Genomic DNA, 13,669 nt, shown 5'->3' with positions numbered 1-13,669 from the left:
TATTTTATAGCAGTGGCAGTGGTTACAAATGTAGCAATTTTGATATTTACATTATTTTATATAAATGTTATTTTTAATTGAATACTTACAAAGCTATATTTTAATAATTTTATGAATAAAATTTTGTAAATATTCATGTGGTTTTCATGTAGTTTAAGCACTATAAAATTATTTGGTATTACTGCAGGTACCTTCATCAGAAAATAAGCAAAGAATGTTTTTTACAATTTTGAATTTATTATGCGTTCCATCTTAAACTATTATACTTAAACCTAATCGTAATAACCTAAATAAAGATACTTTAGTTATACATATATTTGGTCATATTTATACGATATTTATTATGCATAGCCTATACGTCAAATTATTTTATATTTTCAAAAACGTGTCCAACAAAATTGTGCTATTATTATATATTTTATAACTTTTAAATGTGATTTAAATGCTTTCATTTCACCCACAATAAAAATATTGCATTACAAACAACAAAAATAAAATTTTAAATAATACAACAATTCTACAAAAATATGCCTAACATTTTGCAACAAAATCTTTCAATCATTAACATATAATACGTTATAATTGTCATTATTTATAAAAATATTGAAACTAAAATGGAGTATTCAATTACTATTACTACAAGCTTATTCTAACATTATTTTACATAACTAACGAAAAATCTATCTAGAGTTAGTATTAAATTACAAGTTCTTAGAAATACGTTAGTAGAAATCACAGCAGATCTCGATAAATATAAAAATATCATTAATTATTATTAAATGATACCATAATTGTTTTAAGATATAACAGAATGGTTTCTCTAAGGTAACAACAAACTGTTTTTGGCAGAAAAACAACATTCGAATTTTATTAAGACTAGCAAAATTGATTTTAAAATAAATAAATACAACAATTTCTCGACGTGAAAAATTACATTATAATTATAATGTCAACAAGTCAATAATTCAAATTGGTCATATAATCATAATAGTTGTGAAAAAATTTACTATCCCTCAAATAAATCCTATAAAACACATTTTTATCATCATTATAATATTATATAATATCATCATATCACCAATATCTACTTTTTTTAATGATACTTATAATAAACAAAAATCCTCCAATGTTACTACTTGTCAATATGTACTACTTTTTTAATATCCAGGATTTTAGTATTTTTCAGTAGTAGTAAAATTAAAATAGAGATCTCATAATACTTTGGTATAATCCGAATAATGGAATCGAAACATTACCGTCCTTTCAAAATCTCATTATAATATTTTAAAGAAAGAGACAGAGTAATGAACTCTCTTGATAATATTTACTCTTTTTTGATAATATATTTTCAAAAACAAGTTAAATGTCATGGCTATAATGGACGGATTTAAGAAAAATATACTTGATAAAAAATATCTTCAAAAAATGAATTTGCAATTCTTGATACGCTTTCAAAATTCAATAAAGGAAATATTTCCGAAATAAAGATAAGACGGTGGTAAAAATAGATAAAAACAATTTCAGTTATAGGCAACGAAAATGTGCGATATGTATGTAATTAAAAATATTTTATTGTGTTTTAATAAAAAAAATCCTTAGAACACTTTTTTTTTAATAAATATTGAGATATTTCCGTATACAATAATGTATATTGTGAAGGCTTCCACAATTATCTAATATTCTATTTGTGTCCTACGTAACCTGTATTCTTGGGGCGTATATTATCTATGTCATGGTACTTTATGAGTACTTTACCGTTAATTTCAAAGATATTGTATATGTCTAGACAACGCGTTTTATAAAAACAGAAAAGGAATTATGTTTAAACAGGTATGCGAGTAATAGGCGTCTATTCAATGCGTGGCATAGTGTAAAAGTGTAGAAGAAGATAGCATGATTAGTTTTTTAAAATACGTTTTGTCCAGACATATATAATATTTTGGTTTCTTATTAAATAGTGTCGACGCCGCCGCCCATCAGCTTATTCCCGTATTCGCTTAGCACCTGAATAAAAAATAACAAAAATTGTAAATTAACACATTAGATCTTTGGTAGAGATTATAACAAAATCAAATCAATATGTATCTGGAGGCACGGCAGTGCCTCCGCCAAGTCGAGCCAAAAGAAGCGGCACGGCCGTACCATACTTTTCCCGAAGCAATTCGGCCCATTTTTGACCCCCTGTAACTTCGTTGCATATGAAGCTAGAAGCCTGAATTACATTATTTATTAGTATACATTTATAAATATGGGTGAAATAGAAGTAGCAAACGATCATTCAGTTCACTTTATGTATCTACTTCCTGTTCAGTTAAGTGTCTACTACCGGCCATGGATATCTGCGATCAACTTTAAATAAAATTATATTTCCATTTGAGGCCGTCCACAGATGCGCACTATCCTTGTAGGCTATGATGGAGTGCTTGAAAATTTATATCTCTCTTACTACATCCTTCAAACACAATAGCTCTTATTAAAATCGAAATAGAATGAAACGGAACTTTCTTATTTTTTCTTTCTTTCTTTTCTTATTTTTAGCATGAAGCAATTTCGCATTTTGGTAGCAGTCTATGGATGCCGATATATTGATATGAGGTGATTGTCTTAGTTCTCATAAGCGACAATAAATTAATGTGCTTTCGGTTTGCTTTTGTTCTCTTTGGAGTTGGTCATAGATGTATGTACAGTTACGGCATCGGCATAAGTTTGCAATGTTATAAAAAAATCATACCATCCCATACCATCTTACCAAGAAAATATGGTTTGATTATACCTTACAAACGATCATTCTTGCAATCAATCTTAACAAAAAAAAAACAAAATATTCGTACATACCTTATAAACGAAGATATAGTGATGTCTATTAGACAGCGAGTGCGGTCTTTGCGCGCGTAGGTCTCGCACGGCGCGCGGCACGTCCGCCGCGCCGGCCGCCAGCGCGCGCGCGCACACGTCCGCCGCCACCAGCGCCGCCGCGCGCCCCGCGCCCGACGCGCACACCACCGTGCACGGACGCACCGCTGCAAACACACAGTTGGGTTAGGTTAAGTTAGGTTAGGCTTGTCCCTATCCCCCCCAAGTTATCGTGGTGGGGAGGCTCAGTAGCCCGTTGCAATCCAGCAGCGAGTGAAGCTAAAGCGCTCCAGGGAGGCTTTGGCGTAGGACACGGGGGCGTCCTACGTCAAAATAACATTAAGCCTCGAGTTGGCGCGTGCGGTGTTCCCGCACGCACCACAAAGATGACGGGATGGAGTAGCTCCAGCTCTATCCCACCCAAAGATGAGCCCGGTTGTGGGCAGGCGCCGTCGGGACCGCGGACGAATGCTTTTAGCGCACCCGCAGTTCCGTCAAAGGGCGTACAGAGGAACACCGTGGGGTTTTAGCCGGTAGGAGTCCGGCATATCCTCTCCGCTGCCCCCGCAGCTGAGAGGAACCCATGATGGGTTTCCCCATGTATAAAAAAAAGGTTTATCCCTGTAACACCGGGACCAGAATAGTTTCTTTCAAAACCTCTATCATTTCACAACTATCAAAAGATGGCCGCACCGCTACGAGCGTACTTAGATGTTGGCTTAGATGTACAATGGTGAAGTGTGTCCGTAGTGGACCATCTAACCGTAGCCAAGGAGCCCTTTCCCTGGATCCCTATTTTTTTTAAATAAAGGTTAAAAGTAATCCCGCCCTCTTGTCCATATAGCTTTACATAATTGGAATGATCATAACTGTTGCTAGGGCGAGAATTTTGGTCACATGAAATTGTTCATAACCATACCATGAGTTTGAAGGGTTAGTGCTATCGGAATCGTGTTTTGCAACGAAAGTTTAACACTATAACTTAACTTTTAGTCACAATGGTACAAAGTCCTTTAATCCTACTACGATGATCAAATGACAACGATGTCTTACAGCGCTGTTCATAAATTAAAAGCCCTGAAGCAAATAATTATATATTTGATTTCATGTGGATATGGTAGAAAACAATTACCTAATAAGTTAAATTCAAAAAATGAGCTATATTTTTCGCAAAATCCTCCAATCATCAATATTTATCGACTTCGACCTAAACAAACCTTCGATCTCCGAAGCCGCCTTCATCCTGCCCAGCGTGCCGTTAGTGGCGTGTCCGCGCCTCATCATCTCCTCAGCCTTGGCCGGCGAGTATACATTCACGCCATTTCCAGAGCCGTTGTCCTCACGCAGCTTCGACAGGTTGTTGAACGATGACCGGTTCTGATCGCCGTATATCACTTCTACTCCTGCAATGTTACATATACAGGCTTTAAAGATGGTAGAACTCTTTCTTATTCGCTTTCGCACCAATGTTACCTTTTCTGATTTGAAGAGCTTGGTAAGAGTGAGATACTTACAGGAGGCTTTCGTAACTTAGTCCACACGGTTAACAAAACGACAGTGATCGACCTCATCTTACAACAACCAGAGACAACTAGTAAAACTCTAATATTTTATAAAGAATTTCGTAGCCAACGAGAATGCAGTCCATCTGATAGTAAGGGGTTACTACAGCCAATCTGTAATTAACTCTAAATAGAACTGGGATGCTACAAGCTGATTACAGGTGCATTGCCACTCTTGATGACGATGGTCATGGTAACGATTTTTTTGGTAGAAACCTTTGTGGGTCGTCTCCGGCGGCACCACCGCCACACCTATTTCTGCCCAATAGCAGCAGTGTTAGACGCTGCTGTGTTCCGTTTTGAAGAGTGTGGTAGTCCTCAGGGGTAGCGGCGCATTTGTGGCCGACCTCGACTATCTAATCCTATTTGGTTGATTGAAGATGTCCATGGACGGCAGTAGCCACTTACTATCAGGCGGACTGCATGATCGTCTACTACTCGTATCTAATAAAAAAAAAATACAAAAAAAAAAGAACTTCCCAAGTCGAACTATGCTAATTCTAATACTTTCAATAATTACTACTCTTACCGTCTTTGTCATATTCTTTGGCATTTTGCGAGATCTTCATATAACTTCTCATCTCGGACAAGAAGTCTATCACTGAGTCGTAGTCATCGGGCACGCCCTTCGCCGGCCAGAAGTACCAGAGGTGAGTGACCTCTCTCCAGGTCTTGGTGGCCAGGTTGATGAGCTGGACGCTCGAGATGGCGTACTTGTCGCGCTGTTCCCGCTTCTTCAAGATGATCTGGAAGTCTCCGAAGGTCCGCCGGTTGTCGGATATCTCTGATGGTGGGAGATATTCGTAGCATTTCTCCTGGAAGAGACAATGTCGTTTATTGTGAAGAATTCCTGGAAAATGCTTTTTTATTGTATATATTCGAATTTCAGTGACAAAATACATCCAATCAATGGACGTGTAGTACATATTTACTTATTGCTGGTCTGAACATACCATTAACGGAAAAGATCCTAGAGTGTACCGCTTCTGGCAAGGTTTTATATAAGTTCTTAAGAAGGTATCGACGACTCTACTTTTAACCGCTATTTTAGTATTAAGACTATTTCTTAATTACAGTAGTTTTTTTCTGGACGACCATTACATTACATTACATTACCATTACACTGGTACGTGACCCTATATTACACCATAACACAGCATCCAATTATAAGACTGCCAATGATATAATAAGTCCTATCCTCTCTCTTTTATTACGAGTAGTTACTGGAATATTGTAAGAGATAGAAATATTCCTCACCACTCCATTCTCCATGTATTCAGTGAGCATGACGATGAGTCTCGAGTTTTGTTCCCAGATCATCCGCCAGAAATCCACCACGGTGTTGCCCAGCGGCGCCTGGCACATTATGTAGTAGTTACGGATGTTGCCTGGACCCTGCAAGATGAGTTATGAAGAGATTTTAGACATTTATGAATAGACAAAATAATCATATAGACTCCCTATAATATTTATGTTTTAGGGCCCACAGTCGTATAGCGGTGCGTGGTGGCACCACTAACGTTATTAGTCCACGTGTAAAGTTGTGATATAATGTCATACGCGTTTCCATGCTTCGAAGATTTAAACCGTCGATCCTGGCTATCATTATGCAACAGCTGTTGTAGTGGAGTATGCTCCTGGTCTATCTAGTTTGAGTGAACCATCTGTGACCCAGTAATGGAACACAAACATGATTGTAAGGTATATAATAGCGTTCGAAACCCACCGTAACATAATTAGCATTGATATACTCCGAGGTCGGATCGTTTCCAATCCTCTTCAACGGAACTCTGGTCTCAGGCAGCGGTAACACGTTGGAGTAGCGGTTCTTGTCCTCGCAGCCCGGCGGGACCTCGTCGGGACGGACCGTGATCGAGGGGATCTCGGCGAATTCGGCCGACATCGACTCTATGTCGAGAGCGAAGTTCGCTAAAGCTGCGTAGTTCATTGGATGGGAGGTGACCTAGAAACATTTATAATTGTTTTATATAATGTTAATCATGAAGCAGTGATACGAAACTCGGCCTCTTGATCGAGGGGTCCGAGGTTCAAATCCCAGTCACGCACCTCTGAATTTTTCAAAGTTATATGCGTATTAGAAATTAATTATCACTTGCTAAACGGTGAAGGAAAACATCGTGAGGAAACCTGCATAGCTATTTATAAAAAAAATCTCAACGGTACTCGTATGTGAAGTCTACCAATACGCACTTGGCCAGCGCGGTGGACTATGGCCTAATCCTTCTCATTATGAGATTCCGTGCCCAGCAGTGGGACAGTAATTGGTTAGCTGATGATTCTGATGAAATATTTCACCATTAATGAAAGTAATAATTACTTGTAATGCGCGCAATGCACATAGGCAACTCAGAAAAACAGACGTGCATGCCTGGTATTTAAATCTCAGATCTCCCGACTGAGAGACAGAGTTTCAACCCAGTAGGTAATCACTTAATGATGTCTATAATTAATCAACTCAAAGTACATCTGTGAAACGCATAGTGAATAATAATATAATCACCTCATCATCATACGCCGGGTTGCCGTAACTGCGTTTGCTGGCTCGCAATCTATGTCCCTTCCGTTGACCAACACTGACGCTGTCCAGGCTGTAAGCGTCCAGCGAGACCGGCGTGCAGCGCTGAGCGTACACCCCGCGCCGGCCACGACGACGAACCACCAGCTGGAAAGAAAAAAATGATCACATATCTTTACTTTACAATTATTACCACATATCTTTTACATATTTAAACAAGCGGTTTACTCACGTTTAAAAGTGTAAATGGGACATGATTGTTAATTTTTAAAATGAATTAACGCGGAACCCTTTTTTATAATATAGAATTAGTAGACGAACATGCAGTCTACCTAATGGTAAGTGGCTTTTGCCGCCCATGGACGTCTGTAATCAACCCCAGATAAGTTAAGAGTCCTACCTGAGATTGGTCACACTGGCGTCTCTTACTACCTTCGAGCCTAAACACAGTAACGCTTATCACAGCTGTTATTAGGCAGAAATAGATGTAATGGTGATGCCGCCGGAGTCGACAACAGCTGATTCTACCATTAAAAGTCAAAGTTCAAAATAATAAATTAATTTGTCAATTCATCGAGGAAATGCTGAGTGTCTTGGGTACTTTTATTTAAGTAAGGGAGACATACTTTTTAGAGGCGTACCAGCTTAGTCCTCAGAGGTAGCGGCGCATCTGTGGCCGACCTCAGGTAGGACTATTTAATCCTATCTAGGGTTGATTACAGATGTCCATGGGCGATAGTGGCCACTTACCATCAGGTGGACTGCATGCTCGTCTGCTACTCCTATGTTATATAAAAAAATAACCAGAATAGATATGCCAAAAACACAATTATGTGAGTTGCATATCAAAACTCATTCTGCGAAGTATTAAAGGAGATAACAAAGTTAGTATTAAAAAGAATAAAGGGCCTCACAGAGGTATCTGTATAAAAATGACTGTGTCAACATCCGTTTTTCATTACGATCAAGTTACCAAATGGTAATATCGTGTTACTAAATCTTACTCAGCTTTACTTACAATGTTATATGTGAACTATTGTTCTGGAGACGTTCTAATGCAACAAAAATTAAAGTAACAATGGAATGAGAGTCCTAAGTTAAAATTTATAACGTTTATTACGAAGCAAATAATAAAATCAAAATTATATTTATGACTAGCTGACCAGGCAAACTTTGTACCGCCTCAAAATATATTTCATAAACAGATTATGAAATATATTCCATATTATTATACTCACCTTTAAACGTTCCCTGGAATTCCACAAATTATTCTAAATTAAAATTAGCCAAATCGGTCGAACCTTTCTCGAGTTTTGGCGAGACTAGTAATCAGCAATTGATTTTTATATACATATAGATTTTTTGGTCGTTTTGTTTTATTGTAAACTCTCTAATTCATCTTCAGTTGTTTAATTAATAAAACTTCTTATTTTTTTACTATAGGATTTAAAATACAATTTTAAGGTGCCATTTGAATTAAAAAGGGACATATTTTTAAATTATAAATAATTTCGTGGCATACTTTAATTTTAAAATTGCTTTTCTAATTTCAATATTTACAATAAGATTACAATCTAAACACTCAGTTAGGAATAAATAACTCACACCCTATTTTAGCACTCCATAAATAATAGTTTTAAGTGACTAAAATACCTGAGAACTGATTAGTCAAGATTCAAAGGCGTTTGTCATCGATCTCGAAAAGCTTAGTGACCTCAGACCAAAAACGATACACCTAACTTCTCGAAGAAAATATGGAAGCTTAACAAATTCTACCGATTTAGCTAGGTTATATTATGTAATGCAGAATTTGATACACGTACGAATTACATCCGAATAATGAGATGAAAATAAAAATTATGCCGATTGCACGGAGTACATAGAAGAATATTGAATACGACGTAATGTTATTGAACAATGCATAGATTAGTAAAGATTATTCACTCCTAACAAGAAAATGTAACCAGTTTTGACAATTGAAATAGTTGCGTAAAAATGTTTTGCCACGTCTCCGTGTCCCTAAAATATTAGAAATAATTATTTATTTATTATGTAAATTACGCAGTATTAGTTATTTATTCGTAAATTTTCTCTAAAAATGTTTTTATTTGTCAAGAATTCAAAAAAAGAACTTACAATAAGCCTTTTGTGGCTTCATTCAATTTCAAGGCGGCGAAGTATCTTTACTAATCTATGGAACAATGTTAAACATACGAGTATAAAAAATAACTAACATCATTAAGATGGACGATAATAGGATGACACTTAAAAAATGATAACAGTAACATTCACGAAATTTATAACAGCGTTCAATCACTCACACAGTGCAATTTGAGCTTTGCATTATTACACGAAACATTATCTTTCTTTTTTGATCTGCGACAAGCACTTGATCTCACATTCATCTCAGAAAGCTTAACGATGGAGGAAGAATTTCGAGACCGGTTTGCAATTCTCCACTTGAAACTACGAGTATAATTTATGTCGTGCCTTATTTCTTGTAGTTGTCCAATGGTTGTAAAGTCGACCTTTAAGTTCTAGTTGCATATTTTCATGTTTTACTAATCATCATCAACCCATTAACGTCCCACTGCTGGGCACGAGTCTCTACTCATAATTAGAAGGATTAGGCCATAGTCCACCGCGCTGGCCAAGTGCGAATTGGTAGACTTCACATACCTTTGAGATTTTTTTTTATAAATCTCAGGTATGCAGGTTTCCTCATGATGTTTTCCTTCACCGTTTACCAAGTAATAATTAATTTCTAATACGCACATAACTTTGAAAAATCAGAGGTGCGTGCCTGGGATTTGAACCTCGGACCCCTCGATCGAGAGTCCGAGTTTCTTAACAACTAGGCTATCACTGCCATATTTTACTAATAATCATTATCATCATCAATCCATTACTGTCCTACTGCTGGGCATGGGTCTCCTCTCAAAATGACAGGGATGAATGGGAGAGGGACACTTACTAATAAGGTATTCAAAATGGATGGGTTAATTCCTGTAAAAAGTAGTGCTAGCCAAGTCATTCCAAACTTGGCCAATCAGGTATCCCAGGTTACAGGTTTAATTTTTAGAAGTTATGTGCGTTTTGGTAATCAAGTTATTCTCACTTGACATAATTGTTTGAAAGAAAACATCGTGAATCGTGATCGTCACCTCTACAAGGGAAAGCCCTTAAAAAAACCTATTTGTACTTAGCAGCGCGGTGGACTATTACTTAAATCCCTTTAAGAGAAGATCCATGAATAGCAGTGGGACAATAAGAGGTTGACGTTACATGAATTCACAAAAAGTCAATTATAAAAAAAACTTCAAATATTAATTTTCGTTTTTTTTTCTTTTTCAGTATTAAGTAACTTTTTTATTTTTTTGTTAAGTAATTTTTTTAAGCCTAAACAAAATGTAAATGTTTTATTTATGACAAATTGTTTTTAAAAAAGAAAGGCTATGTCAACATTTAAACTAGCGGCGCCTCTGGACAACGCACGAAGGTTCGTCATCAAAGCATTGTTTTCGAATCGCGTTGTAAAAACATCCTCTGTACTGTTCGATATGGATTAGGCCCTTGAGTGGGCCTTACGTGTGCTACATGGCGGTATAGCAAAAGGACCTAAGGACAAATTATTGCATTTTTGCATTTACTGCCATATTTCTTACTTATATTAATTTGCATCAATGATGCGATCTTAATGGACTCGATTAAAATGTATTATTTAATGCAAAATTTATTTAAACCATTTAACGTCATAACTATATTATTGAATATCATAAACAACATTTATATAAGTATAAACATTGCAAAGGATTAAAATGCTATTTTTTTGCAATCGTAATACAATTATTTTATACTTTGAATGTTATGAAATGACATCGTTTCGAAAGTCAAATATTTACAACTATTTTCGAAAAAATAAACACATTTAAAAAGCAACTTAAGAGTTTCCAAAAAATATATGTGTATATGTTTACTATATGTTGTGTAGTATTGTACCTTTATGTAAGTATAGTGAACTATTTGCTTTTTTATCGAATGTTGTAAACACATTTTTGAAAAACTTATATATATGAGTTACACACTTTTGCGTTACGCTGCGCAGGAGTCGATTGAAGTGTTTCGTAGTTTTAAACAAGTGCAGGGCGGCTGTAACCTCACATAACCGAGTGACGTACCCCTAGGAGGTCGGGTTCAGAACTAGTCAATTTAGCCTTTAGTTTTCATTTTAGTTCACGAAATAATTTTCAGAAATTCAGAGTTGTTTATTTTTAAAATTGTCCAACAAGAAAATTTTATTAGAAACCTATAGAATTTAAAAATGTTTATTTTATTTCCAAATTTAATCGAATTACTTTGTTTTCGAATTTTCAATTTTATTAATTTAATTAATATTTACATTTCTGAACCCGAATCCATTGTAAAAGTTTATTTTTAAGTGAATATCGGGTAACCAGATCGTCTTATTTGGTAAGTTTCTAGCTATTATTTTTTATGATATAACTATAAGGTTAATTAAGCCCAAAGTTTACAAGGCTTACATAGGTCATTACGGTGGACAGCAGGATCAATCCCAAATGAGATTGAGTTCTACCAAGGTCGATGACGGAGGCGTTGCTACACCTGAGAACTAAGTTTTAACACCTCGTTTAAGGGTCTCTCCCTTCAAGTGGTAACAGCACCATAAATAACTGTTATAAGTTTGAAGGTGGTAGAACCCTTTGTGGTTCGACTCCGGTGGCACCACCGCCACACCTATTTCTACCTAATAACAGCGTTAAGCGCTGCTGTGTTCCGTTTTGAAGGGTGTGGTAAGGGAGACAGACTTTTCCGAGGCGTCCCAGCTATATATATATATATATATATATATATATATATATATATATATATTTCTTATGTGCGTGTGAATGTCACTGAACTCCTCCTAAACGACTGGACTGATTTTGATGAAATTTGTTGTGTGTGTTCAAGGGGACTTGAGAATGGTTTAGATTCACAATTTAGTCCGTGGGAAAAGGTTTTTTAAATTAATTTTTAATTCGTAAGTAGTTATAGAATCGGAAACTATGCATTTGATCAAGTGATGATCTTTAGCAAAGTTGTTGTCCAAGAGCCCACGAGGATTTGGGAATTGGTAAGACCAATTTTCAACAGATGGCACCACTGTCATTCTAATGCAGGTACAAATTTTCCGTTTTATGTATGTCATATTATTTCTTTAAAATGCGGGCGAAGCCGCGGGCACCACTAGTCTTATATAAAAAGGTTACGTGCTTCACCTGTCCCACGGCTGGGCATGGGTAATTAAAATCAACGGCGCATCTAGTGCGGACAGGTAAACTCGTACATATTTTTGAAAACATTTTTCTCAGATCTATAGATATATTAGTGTCCTTTGTAAGACATACGTATATTTCTGTATATAATTAAAAAAATCGAGAGCCTAACATGCGTGCCTGTGCAAAACTTTCAGAAACGCGTTCTTGCTTCTGGGTACAAATAGGTTTTGCGAACGTACAGCCTCGTTTGAGGACTTTTTCTACCAGCCATCATAATTTAGTTTAATTGCATATTGCATAGATGTATCTAATATTTATAACAATTAACATATTGACGGTACATAGTCAATACATCTATGAAAATAATATGTATATTAGAAAACACACTGATATGTTTGAAAAAAATAGTAACCACCATAAATTTAATACTAGAAATAGAAATAAATTAGCAATTCCTAAACATATATTATGCAAGGTGGCTAGATATTTCATGGGTAAAAGTATTCGCTACTACAATAAAATACCTGACCACATTTTGAATCTCACAGAAAAATAGTTCAAACATGTCGTTAAACAAACGCTATGTAAAAAAGCGTACTATAAACTAAGTGATTATTTGACTGACAAAACGGTGTGGACTGAAGTAGTTCCAGCTCCACATGTACCATTAGGTTAAGTTTAACATTGTAAAAAACATTTTTTTATAAGATGTGTGTTATGGAGTTTCTTTCGCCGCTTCTTCTCCATAACGAAACACCTTGTGAAGTGGTGGTAGTTGTACTGACATTCAAAAAGAGCTCTGTAAAGAACCTATTTTGAATAATAAAAATTAACAAAATACCACCGCTTTGGATAGTGGTTCGTTATGAAGAGGTAGTGGCGAAAGAAACTCCGTATGTGTGCAATTTAAAATCTTTTAAAAGTATGTACTCGTTTTATATAATGTTATGAGATGAATTGCTTAATAGTTTGTTTGTACGGGATGATGTGTTCGCCCAGCGAAAAAATCCCACTTTTAATTAAAAATAAATAAATAAAAATTGATTTGATTTGATTTGAAAATTGTTTACACTAGAGGCATAAAAGGCCCATAAGCTATCAATTGGGGCCCCACAACCCACAAGTACCAGGAGAGCATAATCGCATAGCACCTGTGACCGAGTAACGGCTTCTCGGTAGCGATAAGAGGCGTCTGGTGTCAGCACTAGTCGGGTTGCATGGAATGTTTATGGCGATATCGTTGACAACTTATGAGAAGCGTTTCATTTGAAAAGATTATTTGTCGAAGCGACTGTTAATTGTTCATAGTTTATGTTACTGACCGTTATTCGCAGCGTCTTGACAGGTTTGAATACTTTTGCATATTCACTTATGGAGTTTTAATTTAAAATAGTAGTTTACTACATTTTTACTACTGGGCACGCATCTTCGCACACTTT

The 13,669-nt window shown here is 36.1% G+C and overlaps 1 protein-coding gene across 2 annotated transcripts in view; it reads right to left on the bottom strand.

Moving 5' to 3' along the window:
* Window positions 1-217: 217 nt before the first annotated feature.
* LOC140749123 (uncharacterized) overlaps window positions 218-13,669 on the bottom strand; it is a 78,947-nt gene continuing 65,495 nt past the window's right edge. For both annotated transcript variants that reach the window (XM_073082148.1, XM_073082149.1), the window contains 7 exons: window positions 6,937-7,098; window positions 6,142-6,378; window positions 5,673-5,810; window positions 4,945-5,230; window positions 4,071-4,256; window positions 2,836-3,020; window positions 218-2,004 (listed from right to left, as the gene is read on the bottom strand). In XM_073082148.1, the coding sequence (XP_072938249.1) occupies window positions 1,951-2,004; window positions 2,836-3,020; window positions 4,071-4,256; window positions 4,945-5,230; window positions 5,673-5,810; window positions 6,142-6,378; window positions 6,937-7,098 (1,248 nt within the window). In that variant the 3' untranslated portion in view covers window positions 218-1,950. The remainder of the gene's footprint in view (window positions 2,005-2,835; window positions 3,021-4,070; window positions 4,257-4,944; window positions 5,231-5,672; window positions 5,811-6,141; window positions 6,379-6,936; window positions 7,099-13,669) is intronic.

Source organism: Epargyreus clarus, unplaced genomic scaffold, assembly GCF_041222505.1.
Source record: "Epargyreus clarus isolate Ecla_fem2 unplaced genomic scaffold, WU_Ecla_fem_2.2 ptg000017l, whole genome shotgun sequence".
NCBI lineage: Eukaryota > Metazoa > Arthropoda > Insecta > Lepidoptera > Hesperiidae > Epargyreus > Epargyreus clarus.
Note: the sequence above shows the minus strand (reverse complement) of the source record. Positions and strands in the feature narration are given on the sequence as shown.